The sequence below is a fragment of the Crotalus tigris genome, unplaced genomic scaffold (assembly GCF_016545835.1).
Source record: "Crotalus tigris isolate CLP2741 ecotype Arizona unplaced genomic scaffold, ASM1654583v1 scf7180000024370.6872682, whole genome shotgun sequence".
Classification (NCBI taxonomy): domain Eukaryota; kingdom Metazoa; phylum Chordata; class Lepidosauria; order Squamata; family Viperidae; genus Crotalus; species Crotalus tigris.
In genome coordinates, this window is record NW_024100540.1 from 6,514,131 (window position 1) to 6,537,264 (window position 23,134).

At 38.9% G+C, this 23,134-nt stretch overlaps 1 protein-coding gene across 2 annotated transcripts in view; it reads left to right on the plus strand.

The window, feature by feature from the left end:
- The window catches only part of GLP2R (glucagon like peptide 2 receptor), a 48,281-nt gene that overhangs the window by 20,559 nt on the left and 4,588 nt on the right, over nt 1–23,134 (plus strand). For both annotated transcript variants that reach the window (XM_039328104.1, XM_039328105.1), the window contains 9 exons: nt 1,033–1,154; nt 9,652–9,758; nt 14,411–14,585; nt 15,183–15,342; nt 16,873–16,933; nt 18,573–18,642; nt 19,604–19,692; nt 21,315–21,453; nt 23,011–23,052. In XM_039328104.1, the coding sequence (XP_039184038.1) occupies nt 1,033–1,154; nt 9,652–9,758; nt 14,411–14,585; nt 15,183–15,342; nt 16,873–16,933; nt 18,573–18,642; nt 19,604–19,692; nt 21,315–21,453; nt 23,011–23,052 (965 nt within the window). The remainder of the gene's footprint in view (nt 1–1,032; nt 1,155–9,651; nt 9,759–14,410; nt 14,586–15,182; nt 15,343–16,872; nt 16,934–18,572; nt 18,643–19,603; nt 19,693–21,314; nt 21,454–23,010; nt 23,053–23,134) is intronic.

Here is a 23,134-nt window from a genome sequence, read left to right on the forward strand (position 1 = left end):
CCTTGCCTCACCCCACAGGACGAGCCTCCTGCCCACCACCCCACCTGCCAGAGACCCCCCTGGATCTCCCCCAACCCTGCCTGGCCCCCACAGGTGTCCCTCCCCACGAGCAACATTGAGGTGACCACACCCACCTTGGCCGCACCCACCCAATCTGCCATGACCACCACAGCCACACCCATCCAGTGAGCCACGGCCACCTGGCACCCGGCAATAAATAAGTGGGTTTTGGGTTGCAGTTTGGGCACTCGGTCTCTAAAAGGTTTGCCCTCACTGATATAGGAAGCAGAATACAAGATTGATATGTTCACATTTTTTATTTCTAGTCAAAGGGAACATAAGTAGCAGAACTAGAAAGACTTCTGTTGGCTAAATGAAAGATCAGTTGGCTATGTTTTTATAAGCATGATCATCACAAAATGATTGTGACATCAACTGAGGGAAACAATATGGAATAATCTAAAAACCATGGAAAACAGAAAAAAGTGTTCATGTGTATTCAAATATAATTGTTTTTGGCAAAAACTGTTCATAATCAGCTGTGTTTAGGAAAGAGATACATTTGAAATTAAGGAAAGATGGATGCCTTAAATTACTCATGGACATTATATCAAAAGACAATGATATAGATGGAGAGACACATTTGACCAGAGATCTATTTCCAATAGAAAAAGACCCTAATAATGTTGAATTAATTAATGCTTTGTAACTTCAAGCGCAATTCATTTAAAGCATGACAAAGATATTAAAAGCTATTTAAAGAAATATGGTCTTATCCCATGGGTTTAAGCTTGTAAAAAGATTTAAAAATAGGGAATTATGCAGGCTTGACAGTGTTAATCCACTGAGAAATATTAAGCTTTCTACAGTTACCTCCCAAATAAACAGACATTACAAAGAACTGCCTACACTAAGCCAAGTCTCCTTTTTTTGGGCTTTCTAGGCATGCAATGAAAGGATGACAGCAATAAACTATGGCTGAAAAATGAAATGTGTGGCTTGACCTTTGAGCTTGTGTCTGTTTACTTTTAGGAAGCACAAGGAAAGTATACAGAGTCTGCTTGGACCAAGGGATTTGGCAAAACATCGAAAACACAACAGAAGTTTGGAGTAACCGTTCAGAATGCCTCGAGGAGAATAATTTTAAAGAAAAAGTGAGCAGGGTCATCTTTTATGGGAGATACATTCACCATTTTTCTCAGGAAATCTCTTTTGGCCTACTGAGTACAGGCTAAGTGAAACTTGGCTTAATGCCAGTAATTGTACATTGTGGGATCTTGGTGTCCTAGTGGACAATTGCTTAAATGTGAGCGCCAAAAGTGTGTGGCAGCATCCAAAAAAGGCAATGCAGTCCTAGGCTGCATTAATAAAGAATTAATATAGAATCAAGATCAAGCAAAGTTCTAGTACTGCTTTACAAAGCCTTAGTAAGATCACACTTGAAATATTCCATCCAGTTTTGGTCACCATATTGTGAAAAAGATGTTGAGAATCTGGAAAGAGTGCAGAGAAGAGCAACAAAAATGATTAGGGAGCTGGAGACTAAAACATACAAGGAATTGGGGATGTCTAGTCTAATGAAAAGAAGGACTGGGAGGGATATGATAGCACTGTTCTAATATCCTACCAAAATGAGGAGGTCAAACTATTTTCCAAAGCACCAAAAGGCAAGACAAGAAACAATGGTTGGAAAGAAACCAAGGAGAGAAGCAACCTAGAACTAAGGAGAAATTTCCTAACGGTAAGAGCAATTAACCAATGAAATAGCTTGCTCCATCACTGAAGGCTTTAAAAAAGAGACTAGACAACCATTTGTCTGAAATGATATAGGGTCTCCTGCTCAAGCCGGGGGGTTGGACTAGAAGACCTCCGAGGTCCCTTCCAGCTCTATTAGTCTATTATTCTTATTTGGTACTGTGATTACAGCTCACCTATGATGCACGATGCAATTTACTTTGCATGAAAATAGGTAACATTTGTTTTAGAAAAGAGGGTTAGTATGATTTAGACTGGAGGCTTAAGGAAGTTCCCCTCCCTCTCTCTTTTGGGATTACAGACTACAGAGTTTATTCAAAAGAAACAGGAAGAACACATCAAACTAATCTGAGAGACAAGCCATAAATACACTCAGCAAGAGTCCAGATTTCCTTTAGTTTCCTTATTGATTGTACAGCCTCCTTTGAGAATTTGCAAACTGGGTTTCTGTACTCCAGAGAACCCTAACTTGTAGTGATTTTTTTACAAGATGAGTTCAAAAGTATAGTTTTAATAATGTTATGGCTCCCAGGTACAAAATATAGATAGGGTTTTCAACATTCAGATACATGCACAGTAATTAAATAGCACATATGATCTATTTTCCACAATGGACCTATATAAATCAAGATGGGAAGTCAATACAGAATGCAGGTTTGTCTAACAAAACAAAATAAATAAATTTCTCTTACACGCATAGAGAAAGAAGCACACATATACAGAGAGAGGGGGGGATGGAGAGAGGAAGAGAAAGAGAGAGAGAGGGAGAGAGAGAGAGAGGGAGGGAGAAAGAATGAGAGAAAGAGAAAGGGGGAGGGAGAAAGAGAATGAGAGAGAGAAAGAGAGAGAGGGAGAAAGAAATAAAGACAGGGAGGAAGAAAGAGAGAATTAGAGAAAAAAAGAGAGAGGGGGGGGAGAAAGTGAGAGAGAGAAAGAGAAAGAGAGAGAGAGCCAGAGAGAAAGAGAGAGAATGAGAAAGAGAGAGAGGGAGGGAGCGAGAGAGAGAGGGAGAAAGAAAGAGAGAAAGAGAATGAGAGGGGGAGGGGAGAAAGAGGGAGAAAGAGAGAGGGAGTCAGAGTGAGAAAGAGAAAGAGAAAAAGAGGGAGAGAAAGAGAGGGGGGAGGGAGAGAAAGGGAGAGAGAAAGAAAAAGAAAGAGAAAGTTAGGGAGAGATAAAGAGGGAGAAAGAGAGAGTGAGAGAGAGAGAGAATGAGTGAGAGTTACAGAAAGAGAAAGAGAGGGAGAGGGCGGGCAGGAGGGAGAAAGATACAGTGACAGAGAAAGAGAGAGGTGGGAGGGAGAAAGAGTGTGAGAGAAATAGAAAGTGAGAAAGAGTGAGAGATGGAGAAAGAGAGAGAGAGAGATGGAAAAGTGAGAAAGAGAAAGAGTGAGAAAAAGAGAAAGAGAGAAAGAGAGAGAGAGACGAGAAAGAGAAAGTGAGAGACAAAAAGAGAGTGAGAGAAAGAGAGAAAGAGAAAGACAGAGATAGAGAAAGAGAAAGAGGGAAAGAGAAAGAGGGTAAAAGAGAGAAAAAGAGAGAATGAGAGAAAGAAAGAGAAAGAGGGAGAAAGAGGGGGGGAGAGAAAGAGAGGGGAGGGAGAAAGAGTGAGAGATAGAAAGAGAAAGAGGGAGAGAGAGAAAGAGAGAGGGAGAGAAAGAGAAAGAGAGATGGGGGAGGGAGAAAGAAACAGTGAGAGAGAGAGAGAAAGAGAGAGAGAGAAGGGGAGGGAGAAAGAGAATGAGAGAGAGGGGGAGGGAGAAAGAATAAGAGAAAGAGAAAGAGAGGGGGAGGGAGAAAGAGACAGAAAGAAAGAGGGAGAGAGGGAGAGAGAAAGAGAGAAAGAGGGAAAGGGAGAAAGGGAGGGAGAGAGAAAAAGGGAGAAAGAGGGAGAGAGTGAGGGAGAGAGCGAAAGAAAGGGAGAGGGAGAGACAGAGAAAGAGAGAAGGGGGAGGGAAAAAGAGAAAAGAGAGTGGGGAGGGAGAAAAGAGAAAGGGGAAGGCAGAAAGAGTGAGAGAAAGAGAAAGAGAAAAAGGGAGAGAGAAAGGGGGAGGTGGAAAGAGAGAGAGGGAAAAAAGAAAGAGAAAGAGTGAGAGAACGAAAGACAAAGAGGGGGAAGGGAGAAAGAACGAGAGGAAAAAAGGAGAGAAAGAGAGAGTGAGAGAAAGAAAGAGGGAGGAGAGAGAAAGAGAGAAAGAGGGAGACAGAGAAAGAGAAAGAGGGAGAGGGAAAGACAGAAAGAGAAAGAGAGAGAGAGAGAGAGAGAGAAAAGAGGGGGGGAGAAAGAGAGAGAGAGAGATAAGGGAGAAAGAGAGGGAGAAAGAAAGAGAGACGGGGAGGGAGAAAGAGAGAGTTAGTGAGAGAGAAAAAAGAGGGGGGGGAAGGGAGAAAGAGTGAGAGCACCAGAGAGAAAGAGAGAGAATGAGAAAAAGAGAGAGAGAGAGAGAGAGAGAGAGAGAAAGAGAATGAGAGAGATGGGGAAGGGAGAAAGGGAGAGAGAAAGAGAAAGAGAGAAAGTTAGGAATAGAGAAAGGAAGAAAGAGAGAGAAAGAGAGGGAGATAGAGAGAAAGAAAGAGAAAGAGTGAGAGAGAAAGAAAAACTGAAAGAGACAGAAAGAGAAAGAGGGAGAGAGAGGGGTTAGGAGGGAGAAAGATACAGTGACAGAGAGAAAGGGGGAGGTGGGAGGGAGAAAGAGTATGAGAGAAATAGAAAGAAGGAGAAAGAGTGAGAAAGAAAGAGAAAGGGAGGGAGAGGGAAAGGGGCGGGAGGGAGAAAGATAGAGTGAAAGAGAAAGAGTGGGGGAGGGAGAAAGAGAGTGAGAGAGGGAGAAAGATAAAGAGAGGGAGAGAAAGAGAAAGAGGGGGGAGAGAGAAAGGGAGAAAGAGAGAAAGTGAGAGAGAAAGAAAGAAAGAAAGAAAGAAAGAAAGAAAGAAAGAGAAAGGGAAAGAGAGAGGGAGACAGAGAAAGAGAAAGAAAGAGGGAGAGGGAGAGGGAAAGACAGAAATAGAAAGAGAGAGGGAGAAAGAGAGAAAGAGAAAGGGAGGGAGAGGGAAAGGGGTGGGAGGGAGAAAGATAGAGTGAAAGAGAAAGTGGGGGAGGGAGAAAGAGAGAGGAAGAGAGTGGGAGGGAGAAAGAGAGTGAGAGAGAGGGAGAAAGACAGAGAGAAAGAGGGTGAGGTAGAAAGAGAGTGAGAGAGAAAGAGAAAGAGAAAGGGGGGAGAGAGAAAGAGTGAGAAAGAAAGAAAGAAAGAGGGAGAGAGCAAGAGAAAGAGAGAAAGAGGGAGACAGAAAGAGAAAGAGTGAGAGAGAGAAAGAGAGTGAGAAAGAAAGAGAAAGGGGGGAGGGAGAAAGAGAGAGAGAAAGAGAGAAGGAGAAAGAAATAGAGACGGAAGGGAGAAAGAGTGAGGTGAGAGAAAGAGAGAGAGGGGAGGGAGAAAGAATGTGAGAGAAAGAGAGAGAGAGCCAGAGAGAAAGAGAGACAATGAGAGGGAGGGAGGGAGAGAGAGAGAGAGAGGGAGAAAGAGAGAGAAAGCGAATGAGAGAGGGGGAGGGGAGAAAGGGGGAGAGAGAGAAAGAGAGAGAAGGAGAGAAAAAGAGGGAGAGGGAGAGAAAGAGAAAGAGGGGAGAGGGAGAAAGAGAGAATGAGAGGAAGAGAGAGAAAGAGGGAGAAAGAAAGGGAGATAGAGAGAAAGAGAGTGAGAGAGAAACAAAGATTGAGAGAGAGAGAAAGAGAAAGAGGGAGATAGAAAGAGAGAGGGGGAGAGGGAGAGAGAAAGAGTGAGAGAGACAGAAAGAGAAAGAGGGAGAGAAAGAGGGCAGGAGGGAGAAAGTGACAGAGAGAAAGAGAGGTGGGAGGGAGAAAGAGTGTGAGAAATAGAAAAGAGAGGGAGAAAGAAAGAAAGAGAAGGAGTGAACTAAAGTGAGAGAAAGAGGGAGAGGGGGCGGGAGGGAGAAAGATAGAGTGAAAGAGAAAGAGTGGAGGAGGGAGAAAGAGAGAAAGAGATAGAGGGAGAGGGAGAGAAAGAGAGCGGTAGGGCGAAAGAGAATGAGAGAAAGGGAGAAAGGGAGAGAGAGGGAGAAAGAGTGAGAAAGGGAGAGAGGGAAGGAGAAAGAGAGAAAGGGGGAGGTAGAAAGAGAGAGAGAAAGAGGGAGACAGAGTGAGATAGGAAAAAGTGAGAGAAAGAGTGAGAAAGAGAAAGAGAGAGGGGGAGGTAGAAAGAGAGCGAGAGAGAAAGAAAGAAATAAAGAGAGGGAGGAGAGAGAAAGGGAGAAAAAGAGAAAGTGAGAGAAAGAGAGAGGGAGACAGAGAAAGAGGGAGAGGGAGAGGGAGAAGGAAAGACAGAAATAGAAAGAGAGTGAGAAGGAGAAAGAAATAGAGACGGGGAGGGAGAAAGAGAGAGAGGGGAAAGAAGAAAGAGTGAGAGAGCTAGAGAGAAAGAATGAGAAGGAGAGGGAGAGAGAGAGAGAGAGAAAGAGAATGAGAGAGATGGGGAGAAAAAGAGAAAGAGAAAGTTAGGGATAGAGAAAGGGAGAGAGAACGAGAAAGTGAGAAAGTTAGGGATAGAGAAAGAGGGAGAAAGAGAGAAAGAGTGAGAGACAAAGAGAAAGAGGGATAGAGAGGGTTTAGGAGGGAGTGACAGAGAGAAAGGGAGAGGTGAGAGGGAGAAAGAGTGAGAGAAATAGAGAGAGAAAAGGGGAGGTAGAAAGAGAGAAAGAGAGAGGGAGAGAGAGAAAGAGAGAAAGATAGGGGAGGGAGAAAGAGAAAGGGACAGAGAGAGAGAAAGAGGGGGAGGTAGAAAGAGAGTGAGAGACAAAGAAAGAGAGAATGAGAGGGGGGAGGGAGAAAGAGAGAGAGATAGAAAGAAAAAGAGAGGGAGAAAGAGAAAGAGGGAGAGAGAAAGGGGCGAGGTAGAAAGAGAGAGTGAGAGAGAAAGAGAAAAAGAGAAAGAGGGGGAGGGGAGGGAGAAAGAGACAGACAGAAAGAGAAAGAGGGAGAGAAGGAGAGAGAGAGAGAAAGAGAGAGAAAGGGGGAGGTAAAAAAGAGTGAGAGAAAAAAGATATCGAAAGAGATAGAGAGCGAGAAAGGGGGAGGGAGAAAGAGTGAGCAAGAGAAAAAGTGAGAAAGAGAAAGAGAGAGGGGGAGGGAGAAAGAGAGTGAGAGATAGAAAGAAAAAGGGAAAGAGAAAAAGGGAAAGAGAGAGAGAGAGAGTGAGAGAAAAAGAGAAAGGGGGAGGGAGAAAGGGAGAGGGAAAGTTAAAGAGAGGGGGAGGTAGAGAGAGTGAGAGAGAAAGAAAGAGGGAGAGAAAGAGGGAGAGGGAGAAAGCAAAAGAGAAAGAGGGAGAGAGAAAGAGGGAGAAAGAGAGAGGGAGTGATAAAGGGAGAAAGAGAGAGAAAAAGAGTGAGAGAAAGAGAGAGAGTGAAAGAGATAGAGAGGGAGAGAGAAAGAGAGAAAGAGAAAGAAAGAAAGACAGAGAGAAAGACGGGGAGGGAGAAAGAGAAAGACGGGGAGAAAGTGTGAGAGAGAAATAAAAATAGAGGGAGAGAGAAAGAGAAAGAGGGAGAGACAGAAAGAAAAAGGGGAGGGAAAAAGAGAATGAGAGAAAGAGAAAGAGTGGGGAGGGAGAAAGAGAGAGAAAGGGAAGTAGAAAGAAAGTGGGAGAGAGAAAGAGAAAGAGAGTGAAAGAGAAAGAGAAAGACGGAGAGGGAGAAAGAATGAGAGAGAGAAAGAAAAAGAGAGAAAGAGAGGGAGAGAGAAAATAAGGTGGAAAGAGAGTGAGAGAGAAAAAGAAAGAGAGAGAGGAAGAGAGAGTGAGAGAAAGAAAGAAAGAGACAGAAGGGGAGGGAGAAAGAGAGAAAGGGGGAGAGAGAGGGGGAGGGAGAAATAGATTGAGAGAGAGAGAAAGTGAGAGAGAAAAAGAGAGAGAGAATGGAAGGTAGAAAGAGAGAGAGAGTGAGAGAAAGAGAGAGAAAGAGAAAGAGGGGGAGAGAAAGGGAGAAAGAGAGAGGGAGAGAGAGAAAGATAAAGAGAAATAGAGAAGGAAAGACAGAAAGAGAAAGTTGGAGGGAGAAAGGGAGAGTGAGAAAAAGAGAAAGAGAGAGAGACAGAGAGAGAGAGAAAAAGAGAGCGAAAGAGGGGGAGGGGGAGGGAGAAAGAGTGAGAGAAAGAGAAAGAGAGAGAAAGACAGAGAGAAAGAAAGAAAAAGAGTGAGAAAGAGAGGGAAAGGGGAGGAAGAAAGAGAGTGAGAAAGAAAGAAAGAAAGTGAGAGAAAAAAGAGGGAGAGAGAAAGAGAGGGGGAAGCAGAAAGTGAGTGAGAGAGAGAAAGAAAGTGAGAGAAAGAGGGAGAGAGAGAAAGAGAGAAAGTGGGGGAGGTAGAAAGAGAGAGAGAAAGAAAGAGAGAGAGAGAACGAGAAAGAGAAAGAAAGAGAAAGAGAAAGAGGGAAAGAGAGAAAGAGTGAAAGAAAGAGAGAGCGGGGAGGTAGAAAGAGAAAGAGGGAGGAAGGGAGATAGAGAAAGACAGAGAGTGGGAGAGGGAGAGAGAAAAAGAAAGAGGGGGGAGAAAGAGAATGAGAGAAAGAAAGAGAAAGATTGAGAGAGAGAGAGAGAGAAAGAGGGAGGGAGAGAGAAAGAGATAGAGGGGAAAAGAGGAGGAGAAAGAGAGAGAGAAAGAGAGAGAGGGAGAAAGAGTGGGAGAGAAAGAGAAAGGGGGAGGGAGAAAAAGTGAGAGAGAGAAGGAGAAAGAGAGAGGGGGTGGAGAAAGAGAGAGAGAGAGAGAGAGAAAGAGAGGGGGGGAGAGAGAGAGAAAGAGACGGAGAGAGAGAGGAGAGGTTCTTACTGACACCCATTACAGATTTTTTTTGCATACCACGTTTTAATGCCTTCTCCACTGCAGGTTAAATAGCAGATATAATGGAATCCCTCTAGTGCTTAAACAAGGTCCTCATTCTCTGATGAACCTGAAACTCCAGGACATGTTTTTGTAAAGCATATATTATATGTGCAACAGCATTTTCAATTAATTTGCCCTTGAATGGCCTCCTAAAGTTTTGTGCCTTAGCCATAAAACTGTATCCTATCCAGTTTTGTTAATAGAAGCACACTATGCGTTAAACTATTAAAATGTTATTATAATTTTTTGGATTATACTTGGGTTGTTTTAATTTATGTTTGTAATGGTTTTGGCCCTCATAAAGATTAATTTATTTAATTGATTAAGCTCCTGTTTTTGAGTTTCCTCTGGCTTGGCACTTTGGAGCACATAAGCAGCTGTCATTGGAGAAGCAATAATCAGATATTGCATTCTGTTTCAGTTACTGGCTTCTAAGTGTTTCTCTGATAATAAATATGGTAGGAAGTGGGTGGTTACCTGGCTTGTTTGTACTATCAGATGATCAGATTTGTTTCTTAATATGATACCTCTGATTGCCTTCTTTTTTTAAAAAAAAAAATCCTGTTAGGAGAAAAGCCCCAAGAGTTAAAAAAGATAGAGGTATAGAGAATGAAATGGAAATGGACTCAAAGTGATTTACAATAAGGGTAATAAACCAGAGGTATTGCAGCTAAAATTTTTGAGTGATCTTCAAGGAAAGGGCATGTAGAGTGAATTATAGTCATGTGAATTACTGTACTACCTCTATGAGGGAGCTTGAAAATTAAGAATTTTGATAAATGAATGAATGGATGGATGGATGGATGGATGGATGGATAGATGGATGGGTGGATGACCAGGGTTCTCACTCATGTAGTTTTATCAGGGATGCCTAAAAGTTTACAGTCAGGTGTATGTGTCAACATAGCACTAGCTGTTTTGGGAACTAAGCACATATATCTGACATTTATGGATCTATCCCCCTCCAGGAAAGTTGACTACATTAACTATGTTGTTTCTTTGTTGTTTCCAGGCAGAAGACCTTACATTGTTTATGGTGTTCGAAAAACTTTCTACTGTGGGATATTCTATTTCTCTTGTTTCCCTTGTCTTAGCACTCTTCATACTGCTGTTATTTAGGTCAGTATAACTTTTTTTTTTCAGTAGAATATGGTCTGTTTAAACTATTCATTAGAATGTTTTATTTATTTGATTTATGCATCACCTTGTTGTGGCATATGTTAGAACAGAGAAGGAGATGATGTCAGACCTTCCCAAAGGATTTCCCTTGATCACTGACTATGAAATATACAAAGAGCTAAAAAATGTCTTTCTACAAGGGCCAAATTAGATATTAACAAAGAAAAAATAGATGAGGGAAGGAATTTCAGAAGGAATTTGGAAAGTGTCTGAGGCATGAATCACAAAATTATAGACTACCGTAAATGCCGGCGTATAAGGCGACTTCCGCGAGCGCTGAAATCAGCGCCAAAGACGGGGGTCGCTTATACGCCGAGTCATCTTATACGCCGGAAATACTGGTAGTTTCCGGCGTATAAGACGACGTTCTAGGAATGCGGCTCCGCGATAAAGACGGGGGTCGTCTTATACGCCGGGTCACCTTGTACGCCGGCATATACGGTACTTTAACAATGAAAAAAGTGTTTTTCATATCTCATGCCTTAGTAAAATAATTGTTTTTGATGACTGTCAATAACATATCAAATATTGAAAATATTTGAAATGTATCTTATCCCGGCATATTTATTTTATCATCCAAAAAAGTTTTGGCCTAAAGAATTAAATCATCCTTCCTCAGGTAAATCTGTGACAATAGTGATTAGTTTAGAAATATCAGCCATAGAGAATCAACATTGAAATTAAAAGAAATCACTGCTGATGAATCATGGCATTCAATTATGTATTTGTTTGTTTATTTATTTACCCTGGTGGTACAGTGGTTAGAATGCAGTATTGCAGGCTAAGTCTGGAGTTTGATCCTATTAGGGCTCAAGGTTGACTCAGCCTTCCAAGGCTGGTGAAATGAGGATCCAGATTGTTGAGGGCAATATGCTAACATTGTAAACCATCCAGAGAATGTGCTAAAGCTCTATGGGGCACTGTATAAGTCTAAAGGTTATTGCTATTACTGTAAACACATATTTACTACCAAGCCAGCTCCACGTATTTTTCAGGCTTAATGAACTAGAATGGAATAGTCTTACTGAGCTAAGCTTAGTTACCAGTTATTCAAACAGACATTTTAAATGCAAGTGAACAAGCTTACCGCAAGAGGGAAGATTGTTAGTAAAATCCATATGTAAATGGACCCATAGGATTCCTAAATTACAATTAAAATTTTACTACCAAGAATAGGACAGTACAGATTGTAAAGAGAGGAAGAGAAGGGAGAAAATCCAAACTCTCTCAAATCATTTTGACTGAACAGAAGTATAAAACATCCTGACCCTCGTGTACTTGATTCAGCTCCGTTGTAATTCACATTGTATGACTTTATGTTCACACATAAAAGCAATGAAATACATCAGCTACTGAGCCTGAGAAAGTAGAATAACCAGCAGAAGTTTGCCTAAAAGTTTTAATATGCTTACTTGATGGCAAGAACATTATTCTTTTTTTAAAAAAATGAACTTTGACTGTGCTAAATATTACAGTAATGTGTTGAGTAGGTTTCACAAAGCTATCAAAGCCTCAGGATTCATGTTGTGTTTGAAGGACGCTACATCATATCAGTAATGAACCATGTGGAAGTACAGTAATAGGCACCTTAATAAGTTACATTAATAAAATGATACAAGCTAAAGTCGTAGCAAAGATTTTAATGAGAGGCCACTTAATGTAACGAAGTGTATAGACTGGAGAATAGGAACAGAAAGAAGAGGAGAAATAAGAAGAATCTTAATAGTTCCCTATGGGGATTGGTTTGTTTTGATACCTTTGAGCCTAGAAATGTCCCCACAGTTTTCTTTGCGGTATTTCGGAAGTAGTTTGCTCTTGCCTTTTTCCAAGATCTGGAAGAGAGAAACTGGCCCAAGGTCATGCAGCTGGCTTTGTGCCTAAGACAAGACTAGAATTCATGGTTTCCATGTTTCTAGCCTTGTGCCTTTAATCATTACACCAAACTGGCTCACATACGAGACAACTTTGTACAGGTGTGGTTTAATAAAAACTATGACACGGAACTGAATCTTCTACTTTTCTCCAATGCTTATTTCTGAGTACTTTGTACTTTGCTCTGTTCTTCAATGTTGTGTGAGGGTTGGGGCTTCTTTTTTTTAATCATTTCAAAGTTTTTGTGAAAACTATAATTTATTCCAAAGTTTATTATATAAACATGCCTATATAATTCATGAAGAAGACAGCAATCATTTCAACTAAAAAGGCCAAGTATTTGGAAGGAAGTGGGCTGCCTTGTAATGATTGTTTATGATCCGTGGTTAGATAGTGGACAAATAAGGAGACTTCTTCTAATATGCAGAAGCAAGATGAACTTTATATGATCTACAATTTATGCACATTTGGTTGTATCTGTTTCACTGATGCTTTTCAAAATATGCCAATTCCTTGTGGATCATTTGTAATCAACACAACTCTCCTTGAGTTCTAATTAGGCAAAGTTATTAATTGCCTAATTTCTGAGTTTTGTTCTCTTTTGCACAATTTCCTTTTTCAGTGACGTGTAAATATTACTTACAGAAACCATAGCTATTGATTATAAATGTGTCATGGGTACGGAAAGAATACTCTCAGATTAAAATCTACATATTCTCAAATTAAAATCTACATATTCTCAGATTAAAATCTACATAGTTGGATTTTAAAATGTGAAAGTTACATAAGGATATTTTCATAAAAATCTAAAAAATCTCCTTTTTTTAGTATTTAGCATTACATTAACTTTTAGTACTAGACCAGGCTTCAGTTTCATTTTTTCCTCTGAGTTGGGCTAATCTTAACATGAAAAGATCCAGAACCAAGGTACAAATTAATGTTTAATATTACTGTACTCTTATGAACTTTTGGAATGAGGGTGGTGATGGGTGAGGGGCAATGACTTTGATTCCAGCTGCAACACTTGTTGCTCTGTTTTTGCTCAGTCCTGCACAACTTTATATAGCTACATGCATTTCTTTAAAAAAAAAAGAATTAGAACTTTAAAATACTGCAACGTTGACACTCTTGATCGCAATCATCAACATTATACTCTCAGCTAAACAGCTATCTTTTCATTTGCTCTGTTGAGACTAGAAGAACATTTTCCAGTACATAAACAATGGCAGAAACATCTTACAAATAATAATTCTTTTGTTTTAAATCAACAATTATTCTAGCTGTTCATAAGATAACACAGGCTCTGAGGACGTGAAGGAGATGCACAACAAAGTCACTGACTGTCTAGCAAATTATAGTTGAACTATTCCAGTCTACAAGGATTCTTCTACACACAATGCATTAATTTGTCTTAATTGACCTCTGGAATCTGGTTTTGTTGAAAATAAGAGCTTTCACTTGTCAAACACAGGAATGTTAATGTGATTATATTATGAGAGGAGGTCTCAAGTAGTCCTAAAAGTCTGAGCTTTTTGAAATGATGATTTCATTTCTCCCCTTTTTAAAATGTTTGAACACTCACAGTCCCTGCTGTATTGGGAGCATACAAGAGAGGAATGCAATGGAAGAATGTTTGGCCAGGCAGGGACAGGATTATGAACATCTGAGTGCAGATAGTCCTCAACATATGACTGCAAATGAGCCCAAATTTTCTGTTGCTAAATGAGACAATAGTTAAGTGAGTTTTGCCCCATTTTACGACCTTTCTTTCCACATTTGTTCAGTGAATCACTGAATTAGTAACACAGTTGTTAGGTGAATCTGGCTTTCCCATTGACTTAGCTGGTAAGGTGACAAAAGGTGATCACATGAACCCAGGACACTGCAACCGTCATAAATATGAACCAGTTGTCAAACATCCAAATGTAAATCACATGACCATGGGGGATGCTGCAATGATCATAAGTATGAAAAATGGTCACGAGTCATTTTTTCCAGTGCCGTTGTAACTTCGAACTGTGTTGCAAGTCAAGGACTACCTGTACATCCTCTCAAGGTCTGATCATCATATGGAGGGAATGGTGTACTATGGGATTCTTTGTAATGGAACTTTTGAACAGAAATGAATTTGTGCAGCAGCTGGGAAAAACTGATTATGTTGGGAGGACACAACATCGGGGGAATAAAAGCTCCTACACCAAATGCAGCAAAAGCTGGCTGGGACTCAATGAAGCACTGTCAATTGGCAGGAATTTGCATTTTCAGCAAAGACATCTGTGTAGCATCATACGCAGTTTTACCTGCCACATAACTAGCTAAGCAAACAGTCCAGTGAGCCCTTCCTGGTCAGGCCACCCTCATCCCCAAAGAAGAGTATAATTTCCCAGTCACTTCATGAAAAGAACATACTATATTGCTCTTCAGATAAGACTGTAACTAACTTTGGTGTATTCTTGTAACCTCTCCTCTCCTCTCTCTCTTCTCTTCTCCTCTCCTCTCCTTTCTCTCTTCTCTTGTCTTCTCTTGTCCTCTCTTGTCCTCTCCTCTCCTCTCCTTTCTCTCTTCTCTTGTCTTCTCTTGTCTTCTTTTGTCCTCTCCTCTTTTCTCCTCTCCTCTCTCTCTTCTCTTCTCCTCTCCTCTCCTCTCCTCTCCTCTTCTCTTCTCTTCTCTTCTCTTCTCTTCTCTTCTCTTCTCTTCTCTTCTCTTCTCTTCCCCTTCAGGAAACTGCATTGCACAAGAAATTACATCCATATGAATCTCTTTGCTTCGTTCATCCTCCGAGCTGCAGGAGTTCTAATAAAAGACGGCATAACCCGCAGTACTTATGAATTTCTTTCTTCGGAGTCAGAAAAGCCAGCTGATGAAAATGGATGGATTTCTTCCTTGAGTCCAGAGGTATTGCAGCAGGCACTCTCAATGTTAATATTAAGTGATTGAAGCAGCAAAAAATGATGTCTGTTCTTCTATAGATCCTTTTCTAAATTCAGTAGCAATAAAAGCTGCAGGGCTGAATTTTCTGGCAAAATTCATTCATGGTGCTTAAATGATGCTCATCCCTTGTTTACCACCTGTGAGAACTAGTGGCTAATTTTTAAGCAACAACAATTGATATACAAATGCAAGGTCAGGAAGCACATTAAATTTGTTTTTGTCTGTTTGAAATATTTATGGGCTACTGTTTTGTGAATCCCCGGAAAACCTAACACAATAAATTAAAACATCATATCCCAAAGCAAGGCAGTTTAAAAGAAGGGAGAAAGAAAGAGGAACAAAGTTAAAACATTAAACTTCTGAATGAGGTTTCAATAGATGTGCTAAAAATAGCAACTCTTTGCCCCAGGGACTTGGAGCATGAAGAGTAAATTACTATCGTATTGTCCCCAGGCAAGTACCTGCATTCCTGCAGCCAATAAACTCAAGGCCAAAATAAATTAATCCCTTATTGGGATCTGCATAGTGTTATTAACTCTTCTTTTTGTCTCTTCTTTGCAGAAACTAACCTTATGCAGGATGGCTCCCCTTTTCATGCATTATGTTGTTGGAGCAAATTTTTACTGGCTTTTAGTGGAAGGAATTTACCTCTACAGGTTATTAGTAGCTACTGTGCTGTTTGAGAAACATCAGCTGCTGAGATACATCTTCATTGGATGGGGTAAGCTTGGACTTTTCTAAGGTGATGGATTTGATTTATAAATTGGTAGGTTTATATCTTTCAGTCAATTTTGTGATTGGTTCAGCTATTCAAATGGAATGGGTCAAAACTAAACTTTGGTTTATTCAGTGGTGGGATTCAGCCGGTTTGCACCACTTTGGAAGAACCGGTAACTAATTTTTTGTTGCCCAGGCCCAGAATAGACTTATATAATAATAATAATAATAATAATAATAATAATAATAATAATAATAATAATAATAATAATAATAATAATAATAATAATAATAAAGTTGGAAGGGACCTTGGAGGTCATCTAGTCCAACCCCCTGCTCAGGCAGGAAACCCTATATCCTATACAGACAAATGGCTGTCCAGTCTCTTCTTAAAAACTTCCAGTGTTGGAGCATTCAATCCCGGAAGCAGCATCCACACAGAGAACTGGTTTATTTTATTTTATTTTTTATTTTTAAAATTTATAAGCCGCCCCACTCCCGAAGGACTCTGGGCGGCTAACAATAAAAAACACATAAAACATAACAGAACAACAGTACAAAGACAATCATCCAGGGGTCAGGTTTTATAAACCCCAGGCCTGCCGGAAAAGCCAGGTCTTAAGTAGCTTACGGAAGACCAACAGGGTGGGAGCGGTCCTAATCTCCAGGGGGAGCTGGTTCCAAAGCGTGGGCGCCATCACAGAGAAGGCCCTCCTCCGCGGCCCCGCCAAATGGCACTGCTTGGCCGACGGGGCCTGAAGGAGGCCCAGCCTGTGGGATCTAACCGGACGTAGGGAACTATGAGGTAGTAGGCGGTCTCGCAAATAGCCTGGCCCTGAGCCATATAGGGCTTTAAAGGTAATGACCAACACCTTGAATTGGACCCGGAGACCAATAGGCAACCAGTGCAGCTCACGGAGGATAGGTGTAACGTGGGTGTATCGAGGAGCACCCACTATCACTCGCGTGGCTGCATTCTGGACCAACTGTAGTCTCCAAATACTTTTCAAGGGTAGCCCCATGTAGAGCGCGTTGCAGTAGTCCAAATAGGTTGTTCACCTATTTGAATAAACGGGTTAATTACTCCTGTTCCTGCTGTTGAGAAGATTTCAGTCAACTTGTTCTTGATTTTTTGCATCAGATTATTAGAAAAATGCAGTCCTTGGAGTTTGCTGCTGTCATTATTTGCTTGGAGATTTTCAAAACACGCACAAACCAGAAGGCAAATATCTATGAACATATTTGTTGAGTGAAGAAAGTAGATTTTTACAAGGAACAAGCTCTGAGGAAAACAAAATTAATTGAGGCCGTTAGCCTTTCCTTTATTCACATAATCAGTGATAATCCCTACATATCAGCTATCCTTGTTACATTGAATATATTAGACTGTGAAGTTCGGGGGGAAAATTTAGAAGACGGCAATAGTAAACCAACTGAACTAGAAGAACAGCATTTAACTCAAAGGATTTGATACCCCCAGAAATCATATTAAGTCTTGTCATGCGATAATATCCACCTCTGTTTTTCCTTTCAGGTTTTCCAGTTTTGTTTGTAGCTTCTTGGGCAATAATAAAATACCACTGGGAGCAAGTAGAGTAAGTTTCTGTCTTAAATGTTCCTGTAACTGGTTTCATTGTTTCTTTGCTTGCCTTCTTTGTGCCAATAGAAAAAGGAGCCTTTTGTTTATTTGCCCAGAATGTTTAGACTAAAGATGACCAATCATTTGTTCTGCATTGCTAGGCAATAAGAAAACTTTTTGTAACCTCCTAAACATATGTTTTAATCCCCCATTCTTGATTAAGGACATAATCTTAACTTTTAAAAATATATTAGCTAGAAAGGTTAGGGTGCAGCAAAAATCACTTCTATGGACTATTCCAGGTTGAAAGAGGAGAAAAAGGACAGAAAAGAAAGAAAGTCAAGAAAGGATGGAAAAGTTCATCATGTCTGAACAGAAATCAGATTGCAACGATGTATACAACACTGATACAAGGGTATCTTAGGCTGTGAATAGTCCTAAACAAATAGCAAGACACTGAGATCAGAGTCAATACGTATTTATCCAGCCTAACAGCAGACTAGCTGGGCTTTGGCCATACTTAGACGATAAGATAAGATATGATAATTCTGTGGGTCGGGACCCCATTTGGGGTCGAACGACCATTTCACGGGGGTCGCCAAACAATGCAGTCCGCCATTTTTTTCTCCTTTTCCTTAGCTGTGCTACTCCCTTTTATTCTATTGGCTTTTGAAAGCCAATAGAATAGACTCTCTTGAATAGAGTCTAATTCTATTGGCTTTCAAAAGCCAATAGGAATTGTCCAAGCTGTCTCTGCCCTGCTGAGCCCACAAAAAGTCCCATTCTGCAAATGGTGCTGCACTAGTTGAGTAGTCCTCGACTTACGACCGTTTGGCGGTCGCGGCATTAAAAAGATTGAGAACCACTGCCCTATACCATTTCAGACAAACAATTGTCCAATCTCTTCTTGAAAACTTCCAATGGATTATTTGTTAGAAATCAAGAACTGTTGGTGTTGACTGTGGAAAAAAGTAGTATCCCTGTAGTTTCATATCAAGAACTATTAATTTCTAAAGTGTTACAGAACTGAAACCAAGTTTTGACTCTAAAGTGTGTCAAAGATAAACTTTATTTATATCCTCATCCTTGTGAAGCCTAGTGGCATAAAAATCTAGATGGCACTTTTTAATTCTATGCCACAAACAATTCTCATGAAAGGGAGGTTAGTCCATTGCTGGCTTTTGAATGTTTTGAAGAACGCCATGCGGGTGAGTCTTACGGATTTCCTGATTCCTGCTCCTCTTGCTATTCATCTTCTGGTCCATAAATTATATTCCTTTTCACCAGAAGAATGATGGATAGCTATCGCATTCTGAATCAGACTTCAGAGATTCAGAATAATTTCTGAATCCTAGATTCATCCCTCTCCAATGAATAAATGAGTACAATTTCAGAAGTTTTGTAGGAATCTCAAAAGGAAGGCTGGATTGCTAAATTTCTTTTAAATTATGGTGACCCTGTGGGGAAAAAGTGTATTATCCATACAATGGATTACTTTCCCAGAGAACAAAGCATAAGCTTTTAAAACTTTTCATATGCTTTTTAATACAATTCTATAATTCACCAAGTTGAATTATACAGTTTTTTAAAAAAATAATAACAAATGTGTTTTATTTTTTGTTATTACATGACATACATTTTTACTTGTTTTCTAGATGCTGGTCAACAAATGAAACCATGACCGTCTGGTGGATCATTCGAGGACCCATATTATTCTCCATTGTTGTAAGGATCATTGTAAAACTGCTTACTATTCTATTGTACAGAATAGTAATACAATACAATGTTGCTTTTAAGTCAAAATATGCACCTTAAATAATTTACAGAATTCAAGGAGCTGCAGTGATAGCAGAAGGAGAAAGACGATGGGGACTTGTAATAGATCTAGTTGGGACCCCTAGATTGAGAAAATCTTTGCTGTATGCTGGGATTAATACTCAAATCAGTGAGGTACAGCAAGAGCTTTCAAACTGTGGGTTAGAGTTCAACGTCTATAAACAACTTGATTACAAATCATAAGTAACATCAGGTCCTCAGTTCATATAGAGTTGCCTTTCCAATGTAACAAGGGCATGAAGAATTCCTGTTGTCCACCATCAATTTTTATGTAGCAGTTATGTAGTTTAAAAGACCCTAGATACTTGAAAACATTATATATTGTTTCAAAGTAAAGGTGTAATTACTCCTTAACAGGAGCCCAGTGTTGCCAAACAGCAACTTATCAGGAGGGATCTGTGTCCAATAATTACTTTCATAATTCTAAATTAGTAAGACAAGTCAAGCATTATTTATTGTTTTTGTGGCAATAAACACTTGAAAAAACCTTTATGTTCAAGAATATTTTGTATATATATTTCTTTTGTAGCGGCCACTTGGCCACTAGTGCTAAACCTCAGACTTTTTCTCTTCCTTTTGGTCCGCTACTACCCCTTTCCTTCCCCCCCCCATCACTATTAGTAAACTTTGAGCTTTCAAAATAACAAGCAGGACAGAGCAACAACATTGTATAGGAAATACCTGAAATCTGAGTCTCTATACATTAAAATTATTAAAAACAGTCTGAAGGGTGTTTCTTGCAGTTGTCTTGCTCTTAGGCAATCCCTGTAAGAGAAGATTTTTTCAGACAAACAAACCTTTATTGTATTTGGAGAAACCAACTAAGATGTGTGGTTTTTCCCCCCCTAAGGTTAATTTCTGCATCTTCCTGAAGATTCTGAAACTGTTACTTTCTAAACTTAAAGCCCAGCAGATGACCTTTCGTGACTATAAGTTCAGGTAGATATTGCTTTCTTATAATTTTCTGTACCATATTTTTTTAAAAAAAAATACATACTTGATTTGATTCACAGCCATATGGGAGTCAACATATTTGTCCAACATACATATTTGTTTGACATTTCATTCACCTGATAATGTAAATGAAAATCTGCAAAGATTTATATCAATGTTTCTCAATCTTAGCAACTTTGAGGTGTGTAGACTTCAAATCCCAGAATTCCCCAGCCAGCCATGCGCATCTACACATCTTAAAGTTTTCAATATTGAGAAACATTGGTTTACTTTGCTAAATGCATTTTTCATTGAAGATCCACAAGAATCTTTGCTTTTTCCTTAAGGAGAATGTGTCATTTTTAAAGAAATTGAAATTGCAACAAAAATAGATACTAATTTTAAAGTGAAATATGGGACAATATGCTCCATCAATCATATTTCATTTTTGATAGCAGGTTGGATGGAATCTCACAACTTTGAACAGAATTCAAAATGCAATAAAGAAAATAATAAATCCACAATTTCCAAAATGTAAACCTGGTAAATATTCATCAGGAAGAACATCAAAGTAGAAACAGTTTAAGGTTTTAGGAACAACCCTAAGAAAAAGTAGGAGTATTCTAATCTTGGAGTATGTCATTAAAGCTATGCCTACTGAATACCCTCAGGGCAAAAAGAGAAGAACTATATTCACTGTTCTTTGTTTACTTAGTATTTTAAAACAGAAAGAAATCCAATTATTTTTGTTAGGTGTTATTGTAGATTTTGATGTTAAAGAAATTAATTTGATGTTGAATCTTATAACAGCTACAAGATTATTGGTGGGGCAATATTGGAAGAAAGATTCTTTGCCTACTATGGAAGAATGGATACTCAAGGTGTCTAATTTAGCAGAAATGGCAAAAATTTCCGCTTATTTGAAAGATATCACAAAAAAGATATATCCCGGTTTGGAGAAGATGGATAGATTATATTCAGAATAAATATGAGACTAAAAAATATTATCTAGCTTATGAGTAAATTTTAGATTATTATTAATAGTTTAATATGATAGAATTTATATTAGTTTTAGTCTTATGGTTTAATTATATTATTATTTTCGTATTTAATTTGTTAATATTTATTTTGAAAAGGAGTTAAAGCACGTTATGGATTTGACTGTTTGTATAGTTGGGTAATGTTAGTTAGATTACGATTGTTTATTTGTAACCCTGTAATCAGCTCTGGGAAGTGGGGGAGGGGGAAGGGGGGAGGGATTTGAGATATATATTGTATAAAATCTTTAAAACTTTTAATAAAAAACAGAAAGAAATCCTTTCTCTTATCAAAAGGAAATATACTTACTCCCCAAGCCCTTCAAGTCTCACTAGCTTCCTTTGGGCCCTGCCTCTGACCTTGGGAGGGAGAAATCAGTTGGTTCTAAAGTCACTCAGACACTGTTCCAAGAATCACAGAGCTGCAGTCTTAGCATGGAATTATCACCAGAATGTTTAACGCTCATAGACATCTCAATCTAATCCCAAATCAATGTCTCAAGGAACTGACTGTCATAATTCCATTGTGTGTTTCTTGTTGAGTTTTATTTCAAGGATTTAATTCATGTTGGTGATTGTTTTCATTTTAAGATTGGCAAGGTCAACTCTTGTGTTAATACCTTTACTTGGAATTCATGAGACGGTTTTTAATTTCATCATGGATGATCATGTTGAAGGATTCTCCAGGCATGTCAAAACCTTCATCCAGCTAACCATCGGCTCTTTCCATGTAAGTTTGATGGAAGTGTATTAAACAAATTTAATATCAACTTTACAGAATGCAAATGTGAAAAAATATCAAAAAACATAATCACAGATCATTAATAAATGATGCATAATACAATAATCTTTAAAATATAATTTAAAAATATAATTTATTTGTAACCCTATAATCAGCTCTGGGAAGTGGGGGAGGGGGAGGGATTTGGTTCTAATTGTATTTTTAAAATACAATTTGATATAAACATTAAACTTTTACTACTGAATAAATATCTAGCATATCTGAAAAATACTAGCATCCCATAAAATTATTTGTCTAGAATTCTTTCCAAACCAAATACGATTTTTCAGTATTATTGACTAGAGCTTTTTGAAACAATATTTAAGTACAGTAGTGGCTGCCAAATTAAAATTTTCTCCTTTTCCTCACAAGTAGAGGAACAGATCTGGTTAACAGGTATAGTGATAATTCTTAACTAGCAATGCCTTCAATAAACTTAATCTTTGTTACTTATCTGACAAAAAGCAAGAACAAAAATCAAACCTAGTTTGTTATTGCTACCCCCCCCCCCAAAAAAGAATAAAAATCTAGTGGAGAAAAATCATATGTGCAGTATTTGGCTTAGCTTATATTTATATTATTTTTTATTTCTTTTAAATTTAACTTGATTGCTGTTGGAGACTTAGTTCAATTAAAACAATTCAGTGAAATACTTTTAATTATTAGGAACATTTTCAAGAGATTTCTTACTATAATTTCCCTGTCCTAATCTGATTTTAGAGTCTGATTATTTAGCTCTACAATATATTTTAATTTTTTTTGAAGACGTTAAACCCAAGAATGAGACATTTGAAGTCAGTTCCATGCTTGTTGGAAATGATGTGTTGTTCTTCAAATTTCATAAACCTACCTATTTTAGTCTTAGAATTCCACACATTTCAACCACTTCCACACAACAAAATTAGATTTATATCAGTCTAATATGGGTAGTTCTGAGAAGGTAATTTTAAAATATGTGCATAATAAATGAGGGAGCAGAATGAATGGGTCTTTTGGAAAAATTTCTTAAAGTTAATGCTCACCTTTCAAGATTCTACAGCCATATTCTAGGGAGATGTAAGTCTACAGGCATAAATGTAATATGCCCTAAACTTTAGATCACAAGCTTTCCTGCTCAGGAAGTAGTAAAGTAGTAAACCTTAGACTACAGGCTTTCCTGTAATGTTAAAAAAAAGTCTGATTAGGGAGAAATAATATATTTTATTGGAATCAACCATTGTAGTTTCAAATAGCAAGCCAGACATTTGCTCAAGCAAAATGTTCAAAGTAAATTTACGCAGATTACTCAGAAAGGATACAGTTCGAAACCTTTATGAATGTTAAGAGGCAAAAATAATTCTTGAGCAAGAGGAAGATAGTTGCATTCATGTTCAATTTGCCAGCATGATGGCTCATGTTTCAGGTAGTTTTTTTTGTAAATGTATTCTCTGATTATATAAATTCCAAGTCAAATTGTACTTTGGCACATGTTCCTCAAATCTAATTTATTTTCTCTTTCTCTTCCAGGGTTTTCTCGTAGCACTTTTATATTGCTTTTATAATGGCGAGGTACATTATCTTTTTCATTTCTCATTCTTCACCCCTCTGTCCCCACTCCAGTTGCTCAGAACATACTGGTTGATGATCATTC